General features: G+C 42.2%; 1 protein-coding gene across 6 annotated transcripts in view; it reads left to right on the forward strand.

The window, feature by feature from the left end:
- Positions 1–24,851, forward strand: part of deptor (DEP domain containing MTOR-interacting protein) — a 65,093-nt gene that overhangs the window by 7,129 nt on the left and 33,113 nt on the right. For 4 of the 6 annotated variants that reach the window (XM_067980879.1, XM_067980884.1, XM_067980878.1 and 1 more), the window contains exons 3-4: positions 19,084–19,262; positions 23,192–23,315. In XM_067980879.1, coding sequence (XP_067836980.1) covers positions 19,084–19,262; positions 23,192–23,315 — 303 coding nt within the window. Of the gene's footprint in view, positions 1–17,039; positions 17,232–19,083; positions 19,263–23,191; positions 23,316–24,851 lie in introns of all 6 variants that reach the window. The other 2 variants (XM_067980882.1, XM_067980883.1) reach the window with 2 other exon arrangements.

The raw sequence follows: 24,851 nt of genomic DNA on the forward strand, positions 1-24,851 counted from the left end.
GCTTGATAGCACTGTCGATGACACCTTCCATCACTTTGCTGGTGATTGAGAGTAGACTGATGGGGTAGTGATTGGATTTGTCCTGCTTTTTGTGGACAGGACATACCTGAACAATTTTCCACGTTGTCAGGTAGATGCCAGTGTTGTAGCTGTATTGGAACAGCTTGACTAGAGGCACGGCTAGTTCTGGAGCACACATCTTCACTACAGCGGGATGTTGTCGGGACCCATCGCCTTTGCTGTATCCAGTGCACTCAGCCGTTTCTTGATATCATGTGGAGTGAATTGAATTGGCTGAAGACTGGCTTCTGTGATGGTGGGAATCTCTGGTGAAGGCCGAGATGGATCATCCACTTGGCACTTCTGGCTGAAGATGGTTGCAAACGCTTCAGCCTTGTCTTTTGCACTCACCTGCTGGGCTCATTGAGGATGGGGATGTTCACGGAGCTTCCTTCTCCCGTTAGTTGTTTAATTGTCCATCACCATCCACAATTGGATGTGGCAGGACTGCAGAGCTTTGATCTGATCTGATCTGTTCGTTGTGGGATCACTTAGCTCTGTCTATGGCATGCTGCGTCCACTGTTTAGCATGCATGTAGTCCTGTGTTGTAACTTTACCAGGTTGGCACCTCATTTTTAGGTATGCCTGGTGCTGCTCCTGGCATGCTCTTCTACATACTACCATACATTGTGCAATACACGCTGTAATGCTCCTGGTCTTATAAAAGTGAATAACGCCATGGTGTTCACTTTTTGCGGCATTACTTCCACAATATTAACACCACGGAGAGTAAAATAGCTTCCCTGCAAAGTCTGGTTATAAGTGATGGCAGGCTATTTGTGAAAAGCATTGTAGCTAAATTTAATCCTATTTTCACCTCACATCTGCACCTATTCATGTACTTTCAAACAGGGGTCACTGGATAATGATCAAAAATGGAAACACTGCCCCTCATCCCTAACAGTAGAGACACTTGAGAGAAGTTTTGGTGATACAGTCCCCACCACTTAAAAAGTCCACGTTTAAAACGGGCAGTCACTTGTATCAGCCAAAAAGTGATAACCATTACCCATGTGCATTAACTTCAATTTCAGTGTTGCCGGTGCTCTGTTTCATTTCGGACAGAAACAGCTGTGTTTACTCACTAATTGCATTTCATTTCTACTTGGTGTTTCTGAAATTCAAATACTAAACATCAGAAGTTGAATTAATGTGTTTTCTTCAAAGCACAGTGGTTTTGCCATTTGCCTGCATTCAAATGATTAGGTTTTACCATATAAATTAAACCTGCCTTTAGAATTGCATAGTACACTTTATTAATCGTTGTTAAACTGCCTTGTTTGTGGCTGGGTCTGGGATGACTTAAATTACAAACAAGCGTACATAAATAAATAAAGTATATATGCTTTTAAAAAAATCATTAAATTGTGATTTAAAACATGCTTGAAAGTAACAGCACTTGTCAGGATTCTATTTTCTGTTTACATTGCGAAGCAGTGGATGTTACACAGATAAATGCAAACTGATAGAAAGTAACCCAGATATTGGCCAGGAGGTTCTCAGTCCATGAAGATAGCTTGATCCCACGCTGCATTGCTCACCACCTCCAGGATCTCAGCTGTCGGGTCATAATGGCCAAATGTCGTTCACACAAACTATAAGCGGTGGGGACTGTATCAACTTTGTTCTGTTGAGACGTGAAACCAATGCCCAGTCCACTGTAAAAGATCCCATGGCAATATTTGAGGAAGAGCAGGGAGTTCTCCCAATGTACTGGTCAACATCCTCCCTTCAAAAACACTACTAAAACTGGTCATTCATCTAATTTGATGATTTGCAAATTGGCTGCAGCACTTGCCTCCGTAACAATAGTGACTACTCTTCAAAAAAAAAGCATGTGAAATGTTTTTGGGTGTCCCAGTGATGTGATAAGGCACTATATAAATGCAAGTTTGTTCTTTCTAATGTCCGAACTCTGCCCCGACGAGGTCGCCTAACTCTTTGGAGATTGGGGTTAAACTGCAACCTTGGTGGTCTGGATGGCTCAGCATTGCACCAAATGGTATATATACCCAATGAATCATTTGGGAAGTGGTCTAAATTAATATCAGTAATTCATTATAATGCAATCTGATATGACAACTCATTGCAATCATGATTAGAGGTGCTGGTATGCCATTGGATGGCTGTTTTCAGCTCTGACTGGGATGTGGCCTGATGCAGTTAACATCATGGATTTAATCTGTATGTGGTATACCTGAAAAATCGTCACTTCTTCAAAGAGGGAATGTGCTGGATGTTTGATGGAATTTTTGGTGGTGAGCCCTGTCTGCTTGTTTTCTTTTAAAGGAAGAAATGTGGGAGTCTTTATCATAAGTCAACACACTGATCACAAGTACTCATGCTCTTATTCTGCTTACAGTAGGTTTTAAAAAAAAACACTGCATAATACAATGGCTTGACCTATGATGAGCTTGGATAATCAACTAAGCCACAGGAACTTGAACGAGCAAGTCCTCTGTTATAACATGCCCCCGATTATAATGTGGACTGTGGCTGATTCTGTGTATTTTCTTTTGTCTTAAAATTCTGCTGACCTTTACTGTAATATTTGAATGTACAGTGCACAATATACAAATTCAACAAGCAAGTATTATTAGTGACTTTTGAAGACACATTTAATTATTGAGCAGGTTGTACAGCATTTTGTTAACAGTGTAACCCACCTGCTTATTGAGATTACATCTACGTTCATTAGATACAGACAGGATAAAAAGCTCATCTTTTTTTCCCAATAGCTTAGTAAATAATTGTACTATATGCTGTAGCATTGAGCCATACAGACTAGGAAGATTCCATGTTCAATTCATGGCCTGTGCTGTACGTTGCCTGATTTCCATCTGAAGGTCTACCTGCACAGTTTAGGATCTTTTATTGCTTAAAAGATGTATATAATTACTGTGTTGCCATCAATTCCTACTTGGTCGACAACACTGTTGCTGTAAGTTGTCTGATCAGCCCTTTTCATGCAATGTTAGAGACCCATGTTTTTGTCAAAATTACCTCCTCCGCAAGGATCCAAGCACTCTGCAAGATATCAGGAGCAGACCTTAAAATGGGAGCAACACTTTTGGTGCATTACCGATACCGTATACTTCCATTTCCACTCTTAGCTCCACCCCCACTGTCGCTGAAACTTTCATCTAAGGCTTCATCGCCTCCAGACTCCATGACCTATTTTTTTGGCCTCCCAAGCTCCATCCTACACAAATCCCAAGTTATCCAGAATAGTTCAGAATACAACAGCTCAAGTTATAAATAAAATTGAGTCTCTAATTTTGTTAATTGTAGCGAGTAATTTATTTAATTATTAAATTCAGTCATAATAAACTAACTTAATTATTAAACCGAGTCAGAAATCTAATTAAAATCTCATCGGTACTGGATCATGAAAATAACCACAAACCAAGACCAGGATATGCTTTAAACAAAACATTTTTTTTTATTCGTTCATGTGATGTGGGCGTCGCTGGCAAGGCCAGCATTTATTGCCCATCCCTAATTGCCCTTGAGGAGGTGGTGGTGAGCCGCCGCCTTGAACCGCTGCAGTCCGTGTGGTGAAGGTTCTCCTTCTCAACAGGTTTTTGTTCACACCTTTGCTCTTATTTTTCATTCCCCCCAATCCAATCCCCCTTAATAGAAAATCATAGCAGTTTCAACACAAGGGAAGCGATTGGTGTAGCCGTTTGGTCTTTCTTGCCTGTACTCGTGGTAGCCATTCAACTGGAGCTCTGTAAATGTAAGTCCTTTTTCTCTCTGTTGGCCAACTGAGACTGCTTTTGCCTCACTTCCCCTCCCCGCCCGCCCCCCCCTTCTCAGATGGGAGGATTTCCAATATGTAGGACTTTGTATTTAATGAAGTACATTTTTTTTCTGTGGAGGCGCTGACAATCCATCAAGAGAACTACCTTGTGACTGGGAACAAAAAAAAGAGTTCCTTTGTTCTGGCTTCCATTTCATTTCATTTGTTTAGGGGAGTGGTTTAAAAATAATATACTCCACATGTAATCGGAAAATGTGTTGTTTCTTCCATTGGTGAAAAATTTTACCCATGAAGGGTTAAAAGTGTTTCACAGTTGCAGTATCATTTCAGTGGCTCCTGTTGAAAAATCTATAAAGTACACCAGAAACTATAGATGTGCTTCCCTTAATGTGTGCTGGATTGGTACTGAAATACATTAGTATTGTGGAGTATCTCCAGGGACTGTAACACTGATCCAGATATTCTCCATTTTTTTAAAAAAAGTAACCTTGCCCTAGTTGGTCTACAAGTGTAATGGAAGCCATGGAAACATGGAACAATCTCATTAATAAACCTTGCTGCAAAGATCAGTTTTCAGATATTAACAGCTGTAGAATCAATAATCAATGCAGACTGCATCAACCACAGTTAATGTGAAGTAGACATTGTATTGTCACTGGAGGGGAATATTCTCCATGTGTCCACCTGTGTGACACTCAACTGATCCTGGCATGTACTGTATTACAAGTAACATTGTGACCTTCATTGGTGAATTTTTACCAAATGTTAAAGTATGTTGTGACATCATATACTAATCAGCACCTAATTTCTCAAACTAGCTGCTCTGTCCTTTTTATGGAAAACACTTAAGCCCAGATATTTGTGGGAGGAAGCATGGGCACATGTCAGTAGCCAGGAAAGGCAGAGGTCCTGCCGAATTTAACGGCAGGACCTCATTAGAATTTTTCTGCTGTTTCCTGCCCAGCAGCCAGCCAGCTTTGAGAGGCTGGCAGGTGGGAAAGCCTGCTGCAAAAGGAGAGGGGTGGGGGGAGAAGAAGAGAGATCGGATCACGGGGAGGGGGGGATCGTCTAGTGATCACGGCAAGTTGGCTTGAGGGTCCGGGGACGGAGTGGGGGGTGGGGGGGGGAAACACTCCTGCTCCTCCTGGCCCACACGCAATGCTGGAAAAGCACTTACCTGCTGGATCCAGCAGAACTCGAGTCTCTTCAGCTGCCGCGTTTCCTGAGCCTCGGGAAACCCATGCTGGAGGCGTTAAATCCAAATGGCTGACAAAATCTGAGGCACGGAGCCACGTTAACATATTATAATTATTGACCCGCCTCGCGAGTGAGTTACTCGCCCGACCCCCAACCTGCCCCCAGGAAACAGAGAGAAGGAATAAACGGGTCTTTCTCCGGGTGGCAGGCAGTGACTAGTGTGGTACAGTGTAGGGATCAGTGCTTGGGCCCCAGCTATTCACAATATATATCAATGATTTGGATGAGGGAACTGAATGTAACATTTCCAAGTTTGCAGACGACACAAAGCTGGGGTGGAATGTGAGCTGCGAGGAGGATGCAAAGAGGCTCCAATGTGATTTAGACAAGTTGGGTGAGTGGGCAAGAACATAGCAGATGCAGAATGACGTGGATAAATGTGAGGTTATCCACTTTGGTTGTAAAAACAGAAAGACAGATTATTATCTGAATGGTGATAGATTGGGAAAAGGGGAGGTGCAACAAGACCTGGGTGTCCTTGTACACCAGTTGCTGAAAGTGAGCATTCGTGTGCAGCAAGCAGTTAGGAAGGCGAATGGTATGTTGGCGTTCATTGGAAGAGGATTTGAGTACAGGAATAGGGATGTCTTACTGCAGTTGTACAGGGCCTTGGTGAGACCACATCTGGAGTATTGTGTGCAGTTTTGGTCACCTTTATCTGAGAAAGGATGTTCTTGCCATGGAGGGAGTGCAATGGAAGTTTATCAGACTGATTCCTGGGATGGCAGGACTGATGTATGAGGAGAGATTGGGTCAACAAGGCCTATATTCACTAGAGTTTAGAAGAATGAGAGGTGATCTCATCGAAACATATAAAATTCTAACGGGACTAGATGCAGGGAGGATGTTCCCGATGGATGGGGAGTTCAGAACCAGGGGTCACGGTCTCAGGATACGGGGTATGCCATTTGGAACCGAGATGAGGAGAAATTTCTTCACTCAGAGGGTGGTGAACCTGTGGAATTCTCTACCACAGAAGACAGTGGAGGCCAAGTCATTAGATGTATTCAAGAAGGAGATAGATATATTTGTTAATGCTAAAGGGATCAAGGGATATGGAGAAAAAGCGGGAACAGGATACTGAGTTAGACGATCAGCCATGATCATTTTGAATGGCGGAGCAGGCCCGAAGGGCCAAATGGCCTACTCTTGTTCCTATTTTCTATGTTCAACCGGAAGTAGGTGCATTGGGGTCGGGTTTCCCATATTAAACAATTTACCCTGCCCCTCTTCCGCCTGCCATGGGGTAGTTAAAATGACCCCATTAGTGTCTTGTCGGGCATCAATACAAAAAGATTTTATTGTAAAAGAACAGACTTTCCAATGAATGAAATGCGTTGGAAGTTGTCAGCAACTCAGAATTGTGATATTCGAAAACCAGTTGGAGAGCTTTGGTGCAAGTTCAGCACACAGATGCAGCTCAACCTCTTCTCATTCCTACATTCATCATTTAACAGCAATAGAAGCTAATAGAAAGTATGCACATATCTTTTACAAACATGCCTTTTAGTATGATAATGATCCATGCATCCAAGAAGATTAATTAGTTGTGAGGGGAGAGGAAACTCCTTTCTTCACTACCTTCCCCCCCCCCCCCCCCCCACCATATATTAGTGTTAAATCCATCATTGTTTAATTGGGGGAAAAAATGGGGAAAAGGCACCTATTCTTGTATGTAGAAAGGTTAAATAACCGTTATTTACTGGTAATTCATTCATTAGTTGCTTCATGTATATTTCAGTAAATGACTAGCTCCTTCGTTGTGTTATGAAAGTGCTGTATATTTTCAGGGATTATGGGAATGTTGATGCTTTTGGACATGATTCACTGCATTAGATTTCGAATCTTGATGTGCTGTAGATAATGCAGTAAATGATCTATAAGGGTATTGGAGAACGGTAGCATAATGAAGAATCGTGAAGATGTTAAATCTTCTATACTGATTTAATTCATCTGGATTGGGGGGGAAGATATAAAAATATAAACTTTTTTTTCCCCTAACAATGCCACCCCCCACCCAATCATCCTTTCCTGGAGTGGTAACTGTCTGAGGTACAGTTCCATGGGTGTTGCCAGCTCTCCGGTATGCTGGTGAGAGCTCTGTGATTGGCTAACACAACACCGAACAGGGATTGGACTTGGGACCTCCTGGTTGTATGAATCAGTACATTATTATACTACATGGTTTGTTTATTAAAGCTGTGTGCATAATATTATGATGTGAAACTACAAGGTGAAAAAAATTGTATAAATGGGATTGGTTTCACTCACTGTTTCATTTGGGCACATATCCAACCCAGATTAATGAGATAAAAGCCAGTCTCCCCCCTCTTCATTTCCTCCCCTCCCCTCTTCTTCCTCTCCCTCCCCCCCCACTCTCTTCTTCCTCTCCTTTCTCTCCACCCCCCCCCCACTCTCTTCTTCCTCTCCTTTCTCTCCACCCCCCCCCACTCTCTTCTTCCTCTCCCTTCTCTCCACCCCCCCACTCTCTCTTCTTCCTCTCCCTTCTCTCCACCCCCCCACTCTCTCTTCTTCCTCTCCCTTCTCTCCACCCCCCCACTCTCTCTTCTTCCTCTCCCTCCCCCCCCCACTCTCTTCTTCCTCTCCCTTCTCTCCACCCCCCCACTCTCTCTTCTTCCTCTCCCTTCTCTCCACCCCCCCACTCTCTTCTTCCTCTCCCTTCTCTCCACCCCCCCCACTCTCTCTTCCTCTCCCTTCTCTCCACCCCCCCCACTCTCTCTTCCTCTCCCTTCTCTCCACCCCCCCAACTCTCTTCTTCCTCTCCCTTCCCCCCCCCACTCTCTTCTTCCTCTCCCCCCCCACTCTCTCTTCCTCTCCCTTCCCCCCCCCCCACTCTCTTCTTCCTCTCCCTTCTCTTCCCCCCCCACTCTCTTCTTCCTCTCCCTTCTCTTCCCCCCCCCACTCTCTTCTTCCTCTCCCTTCTCTCTTCCCCCCCCCCCACTCTCTTCTTCCTCTCCCTTCTCTCTTTTCCCCCCCCCACTCTCTTCTTCCTCTCCCTTCTCTCTTCCCCCCCCCCCACTCTCTTCTCTCTTCCCCCCCCCCCACTCTCTTCTCTCTTCTCCCCCCCCCCCCCCCACTCTCTTCTTCCTCTCCCTTCTCTTCCCCCCCCCCACTCTCTTCTTCCTGTCCCTTCTCTTTCCCCCCCCCCCCCCCACTCTCTTCTTCCTCTTCCTTCCCCCCCCCCCCCACTCTGCTTCCTCTCTCCCCAAAATTCGATGTGAAATTTAGGCATTATTTAATTACTTCCTATCTTGTACAAAACTATAGCATGAAACTGCCTGCAAGTTGGTAATTTCAGAGATCCCATAAAATGACTGGTGCAAAATTAAATAAAGTTTAGTCCAGTGAATTAGAGTGTTCTCATCTGAGGTTCGAGTTAAAATGAGTTGTTTGGCTGGAGTGGAGATTTATTCTGTGTCAGGCTATGAAATACTTGTTTTCTGACATTGGATGCTCAGGTGTGATAGTGTTCCATCCATGCCCTGATGTCCCTCAGCTTCAGGAGAAGAATTCATTTTTTAAAAAATGTTTACTGTTAAGTAAATTTTAAAGATTATTGTAGTTCTTGTATTGTAGCTTTGGGAGGAGGGGGAGAATAACCAGGGATTAGGTTAGAATGTAATTTCAATCAGAAAATTTATTGAAATGTCAGTAATCCAGAAAAATATCTAATAGTAACTGTTCCAAAATATTTTAAAATGAATTCCCTTCAAGATAGCAGCTTGTGTGCTTTTTTTTGCCAACCAGATTTATTGTTGAGATTTTTTTTGTCATAAACTAATGCTTAAAATGTTCATGTTGAATCATGTGGAAGATTGTGTTCGACATATCTGATCATCATTAGTTAAAATAATATTCTGTCCCCAGCTTTCCTGGATTCAAGTTTTAGTTTTCATCTGAAAATTATATTTAATACAGCTTTTTAAAAAGTACTGCAAATATCTGTGGAGGGAGCAAGAATGGCTGTTGTGGACTTGCATCCCAATCTTGAATGATCTTATTACAGTATTGTGGATGTGAATCCCAGCCTTGAAGGACCTTCAGACTTGCCTGCCCTTGTTAAAGGACTTGTCCTGCCTGGTGCCCATAACCCACTTCTCCATCTCTGAAAGAAAAAGGTCACAGTCAACTCGTCTGTAGAACAAAGAACTTGCATTTGTATAGTGCCTTGCACGGTCATAAGATGTTCAAAAGTGCTTTGTTGAAGTGCAGTCACTGTTGTAATGCAGGAAAATTTATTCACAGCAAGATCCCAAACCAGCAATGAGAGAATTGACCAGATAATCTGTATTAGTGATGTTGGTTGAGGAATAAATGTTGGCCACAGCACTGGGAGGACTCCCCTGCTCTTCTTCGAATAGTGCCATGGGAAATTTTACATCCATCTGAGAGCAGACTGTAGTCTTGGTTTAATGTCTCATTTGAAAGACTGCATCTCCCACAGAACTGTGCTGAAGTGCCAGCCTAGATTATGTGCTCAAGTCTCTGGAGTTGGTCTTGAACGCATCACCTTCTGACTCTGAGGTGAACGACACTAAGACAAGGCTGACACTTCAATTACAGAGCAGCATTTGGTGCTGGCTATGCAGAAGTCCATGATACAGACCAACCAGCCCTTTGCAGTGAAGGAAGAAGTCTGATGGATGGATGGGGGCGGGGAGGAGAAGAGGAGACAGTGTGTTGATGTGAATAGATGCTACACTTCACAAGCCATCCCTGTGCTAGTGACCTTTGTAGCGTTAGTTGGTACATGATGCACAGTTCTACTGAGTCAGCTGTAAAGCACAAAACATAAATATGCATTGAAACACTGATCGCCTCTGGGGACAGCCAGTGCATACCTGATTGATGGCATGAGGCATCTGTATACAGGGCAAGTATGCATAGTCTTGTTGCATTAGCAGAGGTTACAGTGAGTGAATCTTTTTGATCTATAAGCACTTTTTAAAGTAACTTGGAAAAGAAGAATAACTAGAGACATAAATAGGCTACAGATTATCTAATAGTATGTGCTGAAAGACTGGCTCTCATCCTGTTCTAAAGTGACATTTGAATTGATTGAATTTTTGGTTGCACTTGTTTTGTATTTATATTGTAGAATTTATATTGCTATTGAATCCACAACATAATGTGTGAGCTCAGGCAATGATTGTCAGCAGGCTGTTTGACTGGGGACCATCAATCAGCACTGACCTTAATTTATCCTACTTATGGACTTCCCAGCAGGGCCCACTGGATAGCGATGAGAAGTGGGAACCCTGATTGACTTTTCCCTCCATAGCCTGGGAGCAATATTGCAAATCGTAGTATCCCCACTGGTGGCCTGAATTGAGGTCAGAAAACTTGCCACAAACCAGGAGTTAAACCTGAGGATAGTTTGGGAAATATCTTTACTTCAGTATCTACTAGTTGACCTCGTAGGTGTTTTCTATTATAAATGTGGACATAGGGATTTATTATGGGGGGGAATAAGTGTGACAAAAATGTGACAACAGGGAAGTGCCTGCAGACATAAGAATTTTTAATGTATTATCGGTTGTGCAATATTATCAGAAACACGGTTTCCTTTTCCACTCAAATTGCTGAGTTTAGCCACAATACTGACGTAACTGATCAGATGTTGATAGTTATTGTTTTTATTATCCTAATGAATACAAAGTTCACAATTGGTGACATTAAAGGGTTCATTTTTGATGCAGTGTTGAAAGTTGTACACATTTTAGACGATTGAGGTGAACCATAGAAGTGATGCTATAACACTGCAGAGGCTGTAATTGATATTTAATTGGTATGCAAGAGTAAGGAGGAATTTATTTTTTTCCCAGTAGACCATAATTTATAAGCTTGATACAGATTGGACTTTTGAAACTGTCAAAGATCTTGCCTCTTACTACTATTACATGTTCCAGCCTGCCAATAAGTTTGAAAACATTTGAATTTAATTAAAGTATAGAAGTAATCAATGTTTTATAAACTAAATGAAAGAGTTTCTTGTCACAAGAACAATGTGTGAAATTTGTGGCTTTCACATGCCACACTAATGTGCAATTTACAGATCTGTGTGTTTGTGGGACGATTAAAGGTAGAGAGGTTAAGTGTTGATATTTTATATAACTGCTCTGATTACCATCCACTTCTGCCTAGTTCAAGTCCTAAAACAACCATAGTCTGGCACATACAACACAATGTACTCTTGACGTCACTTTTTTATCACTAGAGGTGGAATGGACTTTACTTTCTGATTTCACAAAGTCAAAAATTTTTTTTACTGTCCTCAAATTTGATCACTGTAGTGGAGGAAAGACTGCTTCAGTTCCAAAGTATAGTACCCTTGCTGTGAAGTTTTAATATCAATTTTTTTAAGCAGAAGTATTGCATTTGGGCTTTCTTTATATAATGCATTCTCTTAAATTTTCTCCAATAGTCATCTTATTTCAATTAAGCAGTCATGCTGGCTTTATTGGAGAAATTAGTTTTACAACAAAACACTTAATCTTGCAATGGCAGTTTTCAAGAGGATAGTTTGTCCCTTGGGGTGAGGGAGCAGTTCACATGTGATGCCTATTTTTCCATTAAATGTACGGCATTTATGATACGTTTAGCTAGTAAACGTATGACATTAACATTCAGCAGGTTTATAAAAACAAGCCGATGCAGGATAGAAACGTTACAGTAAAAGCAATTATAGAATCTAAACCAAAAAGATGACTGAAGGAAAATGTAATTTGAGAAATGTCGGAGAATTCATATTTTTGCCTCCTTCAGCAGTAATTGTAACCTAATACCCTGGGTATAATGCACTTAGGATATTGGATTGGCTCCAAAATCAGTTCTGGTTTCCAATTTAACTACAAACTCACCTTGAGCTGTGCAAAACTAGAACTGTGCTGATGAAAGTCAATTTTGTTCTGGACAATCTCTTACAATGCATTGTGTAGTAATGTTCTTGTGAGGCATTCTGTAAAAGAAAAAAAGAACTTTCATTTATGTAGCACATTTCACAGCTAATCAAGTACTTTTAAAGTGTAGTCACTGTTGAAATGTGGCAGCCAATTTGCTCACAGCCAATTCCTACAGACAGCAATGAGATAACTGACCAGATAATCTGTTTCAGTTGAGTGATAAGTGTGGTCAGGATACTGGGAGAACTCCCTTGCTCTTCTTTGAATAATGTCAAAATAATCTTTGTGTACCTAAGAGGGAAGACGGAGCTTCTGTTTAACTTTCATCTGAAAGATGGTACCTCTGACAGTGCACTGCACTGAAGTGTCAGCCTAAATTATGTGCTCAAGTCTCTGGAGTGGGGCTTGAACCTACAACGTTCTGACTCATGAGAGTGCTACCACTGAACCAAGGTTTACACACTGTTGCTGACAAAGCTTTGTGAAATTTGGAAGCTAACAGAGGGACAAGTCTAATTCAAACCCTCGATTTGTAACAGTGAAGTATCCAAGGAACCTTTACCCCATTATTTTACTGAATCAGGAATCTGCAGTTTTTTTTTATTCGTTCATGGGATGTGGGGGTCGCTGGCGAAGCCGGCATTTATTGCCCATACCTAATTGCCCTTGAGAAGGTGGTGGTGAGCCGTCTTCTTGAAGCGCTGCAGTCCGTGTGGTGACGGTTCTCCCACAGTGATGTTAGGAAGGGAGTTCCAGGATTTTGACCCAGTGACTATGAAGGAACGGCGAATATATTTCCAAGTCGGGATGGTGTGTGACTTGGAGGGGAACGTGCAGGTGGTGTTGTTCCCATGTGCCTGCTGCCCTTGTCCTTCTAGGTGGTAGAGGTCGCGGGTTTGGGAGGTGCTGTCGAAGAAGCCTTGGCAAGTTGCTGCAGTGCATCCTGTGGATGGTACACACTGCAGCTACTATGCGCCGGTGGTGAAGGGAGTGAATGTTTAGGGTGGTGGATGGGGTGCCAATCAAGCGGGCTGCTTTGTCCTGGATGGTGTCGAGCTTCTTGAGTGTTGTTGGAGCTGCACTCATCCAGGCAAGTGGAGAGTATGCCATCACACTCCTGACTTGTGCCTTGTAGATGGTGGAAAGGCTTTGGGGAGTCAGGAGGTGAGTCACTCGCCGCAGAATACCCAGCCTCTGACCTGCTCTTGTAGCCACCGTATTTATATGTCTGGTCTGGTCACTGTTGACCCCCAGGATGTTGATGGTGGGGGATTCGGCGATGGTAATGCCGATGATTGTCAAGGGGAGGTGGTTAGACTCTCTCTTGTTGGATTTGGTCATTGCAAATGTTACTTGCCACTTATGAGCCCAAGCCTGGATGTTGTCCAGGTCTTGCTGCATGCGGACAAGGACTGCTTCATTATCTAAGGGGTTGCGAATGGAACTGAACACTGTGCAATCATCAGCGAACATCCCTGTTTCTGACCTTATGATAGAGGGAAGGTCATTGATGAAGCAGCTGAAGATGGTTGGGCCGAGGACACTGCCCTGAGAAACTCCTGCAGCAATGTCCTGGGGCTGAGATGATTGGCCTCCAACAGCCACTACCATCTTCCTTTGTGCTAGGTATGACTCCAGCCAAGGGAGAGTTTTCCCCCTAATTCCCATTGACTTCAATTTTACTAGGGCTCCTTGGTGCCACACTCAGTCAAATGCTGCCTTGGTGTTAAGGGCAGTCACTCTCACCTCACCTCTGGAATTTAGCTCTTTTGTCCATGTTTGGACCAAGGCTGCAATGAGGTCTGGAGCAGAGTTTCCTGGCGGCACCCAAACTAAGCATCAGTGAGCAGGTTATTGGTGAGTAAGTGCCACTTGATAGTACTGTCGACAACACCTTCCATCACTTTGCTGATGATTGAAAGTAGGCTGATGGGGCAGTAATTGGCCGGATTGGATTTGTCCTGCTTTTTGTGGACAGGACATACCTGGGCAATTTTCCACATTGTTGGTTAGATGCCAGTGTTGTAGCTCTACTGGAACAGTTTGGCTAGAGGTGCGGCTCGTTCTGGAGCACAAGTCTTCGGCACTACAGCCGGGATACTGTCGGGGCCCATAGCCTTTGCTGTATCCAGTGCACTCAGCCGTTTCTTGATATCAAGTGGAGTGAATCGAATTGGCTGAAGACTGGCTTCTGTGATGGTGGGGATATCGGGAGGAGGCCGAGATGGATCATCCACTCGGCACTTCTGGCTGAAGATGGTTGCAAACGCTTCAGCCTTGTCTTTTGCGCTCACGTGCTGGAATCCGCCATCATTGAGGGTGGGGATGTTTACAGAGCCTCCTCCTCCCGTTAGTTGTTTAATTGTCCACCACCATTCACGACTGGATGTGGCAGGACTGCAGAGCTTTGATCTGATCCGTTGGTTTTGGAATCGCTTAGCTCTGTCTATAGCATGTTGCTTCCGCTGTTTCGCATGCATGTAGTCCTGAGTTGTAGCTTCACCAGGTTGGCACCTCATTTTTAGGTATGCCTGGTGCTGCTTCTGGCATGCTCTTCTACACTCCTCATTGAACCAGGGTTGATCCCCTGGCTTGTTGGTAATGGTAGAGTGAGGAATATGCCGGGCCATGAGGTTAGATTGTGCTGGAATACAATTCTGCTGCTGCTGATGGCCCACAGCGCCTCATGGGTGCCCAGTTTTGAGCTGCGAGATCTGTTCTGAATCTATCCCATTTAGCACAGTGATAGTGTCACACAACACGTAGGATGGTATCCTCAGTGCGAAGACGAGACTTCATCTCCACGAGGACTGTGCGATGGTCACTCCTACCAATACTGTCATGGACAGATGCATCTGCGACAGGTAGATTGGTGAGGACGAGGTCAAGTAGGTTTTTCCCTCTTGTTGGTTCGCTCACCACCTGCCGCAGGCCCAGTCTGTCAGCTCTGTCCTTCAGGACTCTGCCAGCTCGGTCAGTAGTGGTGCTACCAAGCCACTCTTGGTGATGGACATTGAAGCCCCCCACCCAGAGTACGTTCTGTGCCCTTGCTAACCTCAGTGCTTCCTCCAAGTGATGCTCAACATGGAAGAGGACTGATTCATCAGCTGAGGGAGGACGGTAGGTGGTAATCAGTTTATTTTATCTGGTGCCTTATTCACTAGGGAGTAAAAAGGATGTGAAAAAAATGTTCCTATTGCTTCATTTTCAGGAACAAAAATGCTTTAAGAAACAAACATGGACTTTTGTACAGTATAAAGGAAATGTGAAATATCCAAATGTTTTTAAACCATTTGGAAGTATCGGAAGTGTGAAGGTTCGGAACAATCTGAGCTTTTTCTAAATAATTCTGTGGTAAAATGCACATGACATGAATCTTTATCGTGGGCCACCATGCTATGTTATGGTGTGTCATGATATTGGCTAGCATCTGTTGGTTACCTGTTTCCCCACCTCCGATTCAAGTTTCAGTTCTCTTCAGGCACATGAAATTGCCTGCCTTCATCCAACTCATTTATCTCCCATTTCCTCAAAAAATAACACACACCACAATTAAATACACTTAAGAATTCCCAACAGGATTTCCTCAACAGATTTTCATTGCTTGACACATTAATTTCAGCTATCTTTTTTCTCTCTTTGTTTTTACCTTTTAATGTAGTTGTTGCAAATTTATCCATAAGTACCTTGTTATAAAACGCTGTGGCCTTGGATCTCTCTGGCTAAATACACCATGAGCATTATAGATAAGGGAGGTCTTGGGTTCAGTCCCTAGTCCGTGCTGAGTTAGCTGACCTCAGCTGGGATAGAGATGAGGTGCTAAAAATGGCCTCTTGTCACTGAGCAAGGGAGAAGAAAAATCATTGGGGATGGCTTGTGGTGGCTGTCTGTTGGTCCCGTCTGAAAAGTGCACTTGTATATACGTGGGTTGAAGACTGCATCAGGCTCAGCTGTGATGCCCTCTACAATAAAATGACCTTCATTGCTCAGGTTTATACATTTGGGTAAGATACTAGGGGGCCAATGCCTGTGAAACTTTAAATAAAAAACTTGCATTAATACATTTCTCAAATGCCCCAAAGCACTTCACATAAAACGAACCACTTTGAATTAGAGTGACTGTTACACAGACAAAAGTGACAACCAATTAGTGCATGACAAGATCCCACTAATGGTTGAGATGAATGACTAATTAATTAAACTGTTTTTTGTGGTATTGGTTAAGGAAAGTGTGTTAGCCAGGATATTAGGAGAACTCATCTTTAAATGGTGCCATGAGATTTTTAATATCCATCTGAACTGAAGGACAGTGCCTTCAACAATGCAGCATTCCCTCAGTACAGTATTTGGAATGTTAACCTAAATTATGTACCAAGTTCCTGGAGTGTATGTTAATGCTTGTACAATATGGGAGGAAATTGGAATGATATTGGAGGAAGGGAAGTGAAAGATTCCATTCATACTATAGGACTGAAGTGGAAGTGTTGTTGACTTAAAAATTAGCGGTAAGTTACCTACATTTAACCCTACTGAAAGAACAAATCAACAATGAATCTCCAGTCTTTTTGTAGAAAGAGTTCTGTTTGTCACAATGGGAGCAACATCTCTCTTTTGAGCTGCAATATAGCATGAAGTTTGTGTTTATTGGAAAATGAATGTTGAACAATTTGTAAATAACCTTCAAATCAAAGTGCATTGCAATCCCTCCTTCAGTTTAAGATTTATTGAGATTTTGTAAAATGTGGGATAAAGAAGTCATGAAATAGACTGGAGTGAATATAATGTGTTCATTGTAGAAATGTCATGATACAGTGAATAATGAATGGCTGATTGTATTGCAGTCTGTAAGACTCATAAGGGATTGAATGATTCCAAAGTGCCATTTTGTATCTGTTTCTGTATGGAGTTTGTACTTTAAGTTTTTGCTGTTGCAAAGATGGGTGAACTCATTCTTCGATTTGATTTTTTTCAAATTACTTTACTTGATAAGGGTCTAATTTACAAGCCAAAGATTTCTTGTACTTTTATTACATAGAGTTTGCAGCACAGAAAAGGCCATTCACCCCACCTAGTCTATGCCGGCATTTATGCTCCACACGAGCTGGGAGAGGAGCAAACCAGATTTTTTTTTAAGTCATCAATTGATTAAGAAAATAAGCTGAAAACTATTCTATATTCCTACTGGCCAAAGACCACGTCCTTTGGAAGTTACTGTAATCTTTTGCAGGTATTAGTTAATTTCTTTATTGGATTGTAACAAATTGAGAGTTATTAGTTTTGGTTTTTCCACAATCATTCACCCCCTCAAATATCTTTCCAATTCTCCCTTAAATTATTCCTAATTTCTTTCTACCTCCCTGGGCAGTCTGTTTCTATCTGTTGTTTTGGCCTTTTTCTTTTGGTTAAACTGGTTAAACCTAAACTGTCCGTGGATCTTCGCCCTTCTAAACTTGAGCTTGAATTGCCCAGTTTTAGTTTGTGGCAATCTCTAATATATCGGGTTCAATTAAGGATCTTGAATAATATCTGCTCTGAGCATTCTACTCTCCAGAGCAAACAATCCCAGGATCTTCAACCTCTCCTTACAGTTTAGATGATTTAAGCTTGGTATCAGTTTGGTGCGGCCAGATTTGTGTACAAGACTCTACGTGTGGCCATACCATTGTTCTGTATAGTCTCATTGTCACCTCCTGGAATTTTCTGTCTTGATCTGGCTATACATCCCCAGACCTGATTAGCTTTCATCACTGTATTGCTGGTTTCAGTCAGTTACCCACGACTACCCCCCCATGCCCTGTGTTGTTTCCTATGAGCCATTTAGTTTATATTCCTTCCCAATCTCATTACCATATATGCTTCCACATTAAAAGCCAATTTCTGCTCATCAGCTCACCTATCTAACTTAACCAGATCCCTTTTTGTATTTGGTTTGTTTCTTCCCTATAGGTTGAAACTTCCCTTCCCCCACCCACCCCCTTTTAGCTTTCTTTTCTTCCTCAGCTCCTAATCATTTGTACACACTATAAATGGCATCCTGCGAGCATCCCCTTCCCATATCAGCACAGCTCCATTCACAACGACCCGTTGTTTTCTCAGGGTTATCCAATTTTCAGTAAACTTCAGAAGCTTGTCTATTTCAGCCTTGCTACTTTGTGAACCAATCACTTGTGTGACAGTATTAAAAGCCTTGCTGAAATCTAAACATCTAATCTGCAGAATTTCTGTTGCCAACCAGCTCCACCTGTTCCTCAAGGAACTCTGGTAAATTTGTTAAAACAAGATCTCCTACCCGTAAACCCATACTGACTACCTTCTTACCATACCAAACCTATCTAGGTGTTTCATGATCCCCTCTGTAAGAATGCCTTAATATTTTACCCACAACTGATTTTTGGGCTCAAATATCTGTTACCTGATGCTGCTTTTCAAGATTTATGTTATGTTAGCTACTTTACAATCCTCAGGCACTGCTTCTATTACTAGTAATTCTCTAAAGATGGTGGCAAGGACATGACTGATTTTGTTATCCACTTCTTTTATGTACCCTTGTATGAAGTCGATCCGGGCCTGGTGCCTTCCTTTAAATTCCTCAACTGGTCAGTTTTGCCTTATCTGATATTTCTGTTTCTTTTTGATACCTCCCCTTCTCCCCCTCCCAGGAAAGTCAACTTTTATCCTGGGAGACTGATCACTGCTTCCTTCATAAATTAGGATAGAAGAATTAATTTAGTATATTTGCTTTCCCTTGGTCATTGAATATCATGCCATCTTTGGGATCTTTCAGTGGCCCAACCCTGATTAATTTTTCATCTACTTGCAACAAATATATTTATTTAATATTTCCTGCTATTGTAATAATTTCTTAATCTATCCCTGCTAAAGTGAAGTCACTCATAATCTGGCAGTAAGGTTGGATCAGTTTGTGTTTCTAATCAGCAATTTCTTCGCTCTCTTCAATTTGTTTAGATATATCTGGTGACTGTTGTCAGAAGAAGCTCTTGTTGTCTTCGCAGTTCACAATATTTTGGTGTTAAAATGTGGTTTTAGTCTTCATTAGATTATTGCAATTGTGCTTTCAGGCTAAGGCTTCATGAGGAAAAAGTTATCAAAGATCGGCGATATCATCTTAGAACCTATCCAAATTGTTTTGTCGCTAAAGAATTAATCGATTGGCTTCTAGATCACAAAGATGCTGGCGATAGGGACACAGCAATCAAGTTGATGCAAAAACTATTGGATCACAGTGTCATCCATCATGGTAAGTTCACATGAATAGTAAACATTTCAAATGAACGTTTTTTTTTAAGATTCAGTGCCTGTAATTTCTTGAAACAGATGGTTCAGTATACAGTTGGTTAATGTGATTGGGAGTGAGCCCAAATTTCACTCCATGCTATATATTTTTTTTCCCCTATCCTTCCTTTCATTTCCCAAGATGCTTGCTATTCCAGGCAGGTGACTTGATCCCAACCTTCTGATGAAGATGACCTTGATCCAGCTGCTATGTGGTGTGCAGAGTAGGATTTGGACGAACATCGATCAAAATGACTGAGGCTGGATACTTGCAGTGTGTGCAGTCAGAACAACCCTATGTCCTGTTTTGGTATAGTCCATCAGGACACCGATGTGTTGTCACCACACTTCTCACATTCCAACATGGAATTATTGTAGAATAGAATCATAGAATGGTTACAGTACAGCAGCAGGCCATTCAGCCCATGCTGGCTCTTTGTAAGAGCAATCCAGTTAGTCCCATTCCCCTGCTTTTTTCCCTTCAGGTATTTATCCAATTACTTTTCGAAAGCCACGATTGAATGTGCTTCCACCACTCTTTTAAGCAGCGCTCTCCAGATCGTAACCACTTGCTGAGTAATAAAGCTTTTCCTCATGTCGCCTTTGGTTCTTTTGCCAATCACTTTTTAAATCTGTGTCCTCTGGTTCTCAACCCTTCCGCCAATGGAAACAATTTCTCTTTATTTACCTTATCTAAACCCTTTGTGATTTTGAACACTTCTATCAAATCTCTTCTCAATCTTCTCTGCCCGAAGGAGAACAACCCCAGCTTCTCCAGTTTATCCATGTAACTGAAGTCCCTCATCCCTGAAAATATGCTAGTAAATCTTTTCTGCACCCTCTCTAAGGCCTTCACATCCTTCCTAAAGTACAGTGCCCAGAATTGGACACAATACTCCAGTTGTGGCCAAACCAGTGTTTTATAAAGGTTCAACATAACTTCCTTGTTTTTGTACTCCATGCCTCTATTTATAAAGCTCAGGATCATGTATGCTTTTTTAACTGCTTTATCACAAAAACCCCCACGTCTCTCTGTTCCTGCACCCCTTTTAGAGTTGTGCCCTCTAGTTTATATTGCCTCTTCTTGTTCTTCCTGTCAAAATGTATCACTTCGCACTTTTCTGCATTAAATTTCATCTGCCATGTGTCCGCCCATTCCACCAGCCTGTCTTTGTCCTCTTGAAGTCTATCACTATCCTCCTCGCTGTTCACTACACTTCCAAGTTTTGTGTCATTTGCAAATTTTTGAAATTGTGCCCTGTACACCCAAGGGCAACTCATTAATATATATCAAAAAAAAGCAGTGGTCCTCATATCGACCCCTGAGGAACACCACTGTATACCTTCCTCCAGTCCGAAAAACAACTGTTCACCATTACTGTTTCCTGTCATTTAGCCAATTTTGTACCTATGCTGCCACTGCCGCTTTTATTCCATGGGCTTCAATTTTGCTGACATGCCTATTACGTGGCACTTTATCAAATGGCTTTTGAAAGTCCATATACACCACATCAACCGCATTGCCCTCGTCGACCCTCTCTGTTCCCTCATCAATAAACTCAATCACGTTAGTTAAACACGATTTGTCTTTAACAAATCCATGCTTGCGTTCCTTTTATTAATCCACACTTGCCCAAGTGACTATTAAATTTTGTCCCGGGTTATCATTTCTAAAAGTTTCCTGACCACTGAGGTTAAACTGACTGGCCTGTAGTTGTCGGGTTTATCCTTGCACCCTTTTTTGAACAGGGGTGTGACATTTGCGATTCTCCAGTCCTCTGGCACCACCCCCATATCTAAGGAGGATTGGAAGCTTATGGCAAGTACCTCTGCAATTTCCACCTTTACTTCCCTCAGCAACCTCGGATGCATCCCATCGGAAGGGGTGACTAATCTACTTTATGTGCGGCCAGCCTTTCTCGTACCTCCTCTATCAATTTTTAGCCCATCCAGTATCTCGGCTATCGCCTTTTTTACTGTGGCTTTGGCAGCATCATCATCCTTGCTAAAGCCAGATGCAAAGTACTCATTTAGTACCTCAGCCATCCCATCTGCCTTCATGAGTAGATCTCCTTTTTGGTCCCTAATAGGTCCCACCCTTCCTCTTACTACCAGTTTATTATTTATATGCCTGTAGAAGACTTTTGGATTCCCTTTTATGTTGGCTGCCAGTCTATTCTCATACTCTCTCTTTGCCCTTCTTATTTCCTTTTTCACTTCTCTGTACTTTCTATATTCAGCCTGATTCTCACTTGCATTATTTACGAGGGTGTTGCCAGTGCTGGATAATTTTAGCCAAGAGGTAAGATTGGATAGGTTAAGATTGTTTTCTTTGGAACAGGGGAGGCTGAGGGGCGATTTAATTGAAGTCTACAAAATTACGAGAGGCCTAGATAGAGTGGATAGGAAGGACCTATTTCCCTTAGCAGAGAGGTCATTAACCAGGGGACATAGATTTATGGTGATTGGTAGAAGGATTAGAGGGGAGGTGAAAAATGTTTTCACCCAGAGGGTGATAGAGGCAGAAACCCTCATCACATTTTTTAAAAAGTACCTGGATATGCACCTGAAATGCCATAACCTACAAGGCTACGGACGAAGTGCTGGAAAGTAGGATTAGGCTGCTTGGTTCTTTTTCGGCCGGCGCGGACACGTTGGGCCAAGTGGCCGCCTCCTGTGCCATAAATTTTCTACGATTCTGATTATCAACCTGACATCTGTCATACGCCCCCTTTTTCTGCTTCATCTTACTCCCTACCTCCTTCGTCATCCAGGGAGCTCTGGCTTTGGTTGCCCTAGCTGTCCCCTTCGTGGGAATGTGCCTAGACTGTACCTGAACCATCTCCTCTTTAAAGGCTGCCCATTGTTCGATTACAGAATTGTTCTAAACTTATAACTTTTTTTTGATATGCAGAACTCAAAACATGCATGTATGTGTTTGTAATAGATATCATTGGCTGCATGTAACACTTCACTGTTACATAAATATTTATTACATTTACCTATGTTCTCCCAGCTCCACCTTGAATGTAGCTACCTCAGAATCTGGTCACTCATTGGTCCCATCTCACTCCTGACTCACCCCTGTTTTGGGGGGAAAAAAACCCTTTTGCCACATTCTGTCTTTTTTTTCCCCCATCAAACTGCCTCCACCTTGAAGTCCCAGCCATCATGATAATTGACCGTCAAGAACTCAGCAGGGGAGGCCATTTTTCAGCCTGTGATTTTAATGGGGAGGGTCATAGTAATTTCAGACAGGAATAGACCATTGGTCTATCTAGTTTACCTATCAATTATCAAGACCCTAACGCAATGAATAATAAACAAGTTATTCTAAAGGGATAGCTAACTAAATATTGGTAATAGAAGTAAGGAAGTGATACAAATGTAGTTGGTGTCTCCGTAATGCACTTCACTGTCATCTGAAAATTTGCTTCCATTAGCTATATTCTGTGAAGATGTAATATACATGAACAGTAAGAGCTTCCTGGTTTTCTTTAATTTGTTAAGTGTGAGTTGAAATAGGGTTTTTGTTACCCCACCCACCATCCTTTTGGAAGTTGCAACTGTTTGGAATTCAACATTGCAGTATGGAAGAAGTAAACTCAGTTGAAGAATATCTGTACATTGGTTTGCTTTCTAACTATTATACAAATCACTCTCAAGTTGTCATTAATTCAGTCTTCCTGTTGGTCAAGTATGTGACCTGGCTGTGGTTAGTTTGAAAGCAGAGTTGATAGGATAAAGTAATCTCCTGTAAATTGCTACTGGTGTGATATTGTATTGCGTGTAATAAAGCATTCCTGAAGCACCCTGAGATTATTGTTCTCTACTTAGCTGATTTCTACCTTCCAAAATGTGCTAATCTTGAGTTTTCCTGTGCTTTCTTTTTAGTTTGTGATGAGCACAAGGAATTTAAGGATGCCAAACTTTTCTACCGGTTCAGAAAAGATGATGGCACTTTCCCATTGGATAGCGAAGTGAAGGTTTTCACGAGGGGCCAAAGGATGTATGAAAAGTAGGTGTATTCTGTTTGAGATGGAGAGATACTAAGGGGCCTATATTTGAATTGCTGGTAATCCTTATGCCCACTTATTGCCTTGCAGGAAATGATAGTCTTGGTGTTGAAGCTACTTGGTTAATGCCAGTACAAATCTTGTATATTTACTATGATGTTAAATACTGTATACTGATGGACTTAAAAACAGCAATTGAATTATTTTTTGACAGGGTGGGGTAGATCCAATTAACTTATTATTAAAATGATGTACTCCACCTATAACCTGCACTTGGTCCAAGCCTTACTATGTCAACAGTAATGGTTTCAGACCATTAATAGTTTGGCTACTGAATATCTCCAGGTACCAAGACATGATTTTGTCTGGCATTGGGCAAGATGCCGTGCTCACCAGTATTCTAGAGGTGACTGATGCATTGTTCTATAATGTTCATCCATTTCCATAACTGAGAAGAAGCTGTTGCAAAGATGGCAAGAAATTTATTGCTGGCTCACTCATTGTTGGTATGGTTGACTGCACATGGAGAGACATAGGAACCAGCAGTCAATCATACGGGCTTCCATCTCCTTGATGATATGTGCAGCTGCAGCGAATGTGACTTACGGTTAATGAACAGCGCTGTGGGTCAACGTGTGACTCAATTGTTTGCTGTCACATCTGTTTTTAAACAGGATCACAACTGTAAGCTGGCCTTCTGGGCATTAGATGCACAAAGGAATGTAATCAATTCTATAGTAACCATTCAGCGTTCCCAAAACCCATTTTGGTGATTAAGCCCCTTAGGAAGGAGAAAGTGTTTTGTACAATGGCTACACAGAATGCACACTATCCATCCTTTATAATGTGTTGCACTCTACAAATCTCGCCATTGAGGAATGGCCTTTTGGCGTGGGAATGAGTGAAGAACGACACTTAGCAGCTTATAGCAGTAGAAACTGAGTCAGTATTTGAACCTCACTTACTTCCACTTCAGTTAAGGAATTTCCCATGCAATGCGATTGCAATCATTCACAAATTTTGCACATTTCATGATGTCCCAACTCGTTCGACTACCAGTTAGTTCTGAGAAAATGAATGTAACTTGTTTCCTGAAATTCCATCTCCATGCAAGGACCATTGCATTTGCAACTACTAACAATGACGTGTACGAAACTATTGCCTTAAAATCATGGTACAGAATTCACCAGTGTGTGTAGATGTTTCTGCTCCGAGTGATCCCTTGTGGTATCAGTACTGTTGCAGGAGGTTTGCAATCAGCCCGGGATGTTCATTCTGCAGTAGTGTGCAGGGGGGGAAATCGCTAATATTTTCTAATGCTGGTGTATTCGGGCAAGAAGTGTCTCAAATAATTGCTATGGAGGGAAATGTCTGGTATGTGAGGTTATGTGACCTGGTTGCACGACATTGAGTTCCTAGTCAACTATATGACCACAATGTGCCAGCTGTGATGGCTCCAAGCTTGATTTTGCAGATGCTCTGAGACCATCAATCTGGTTAAGAAGAGACCAATAAATACCGTTGGCTCTGCCAACACT

The sequence above is a fragment of the Heptranchias perlo genome, chromosome 3 (assembly GCF_035084215.1).
Source record: "Heptranchias perlo isolate sHepPer1 chromosome 3, sHepPer1.hap1, whole genome shotgun sequence".
In the NCBI taxonomy this organism is placed as follows: Eukaryota; Metazoa; Chordata; class Chondrichthyes; order Hexanchiformes; family Hexanchidae; genus Heptranchias; species Heptranchias perlo.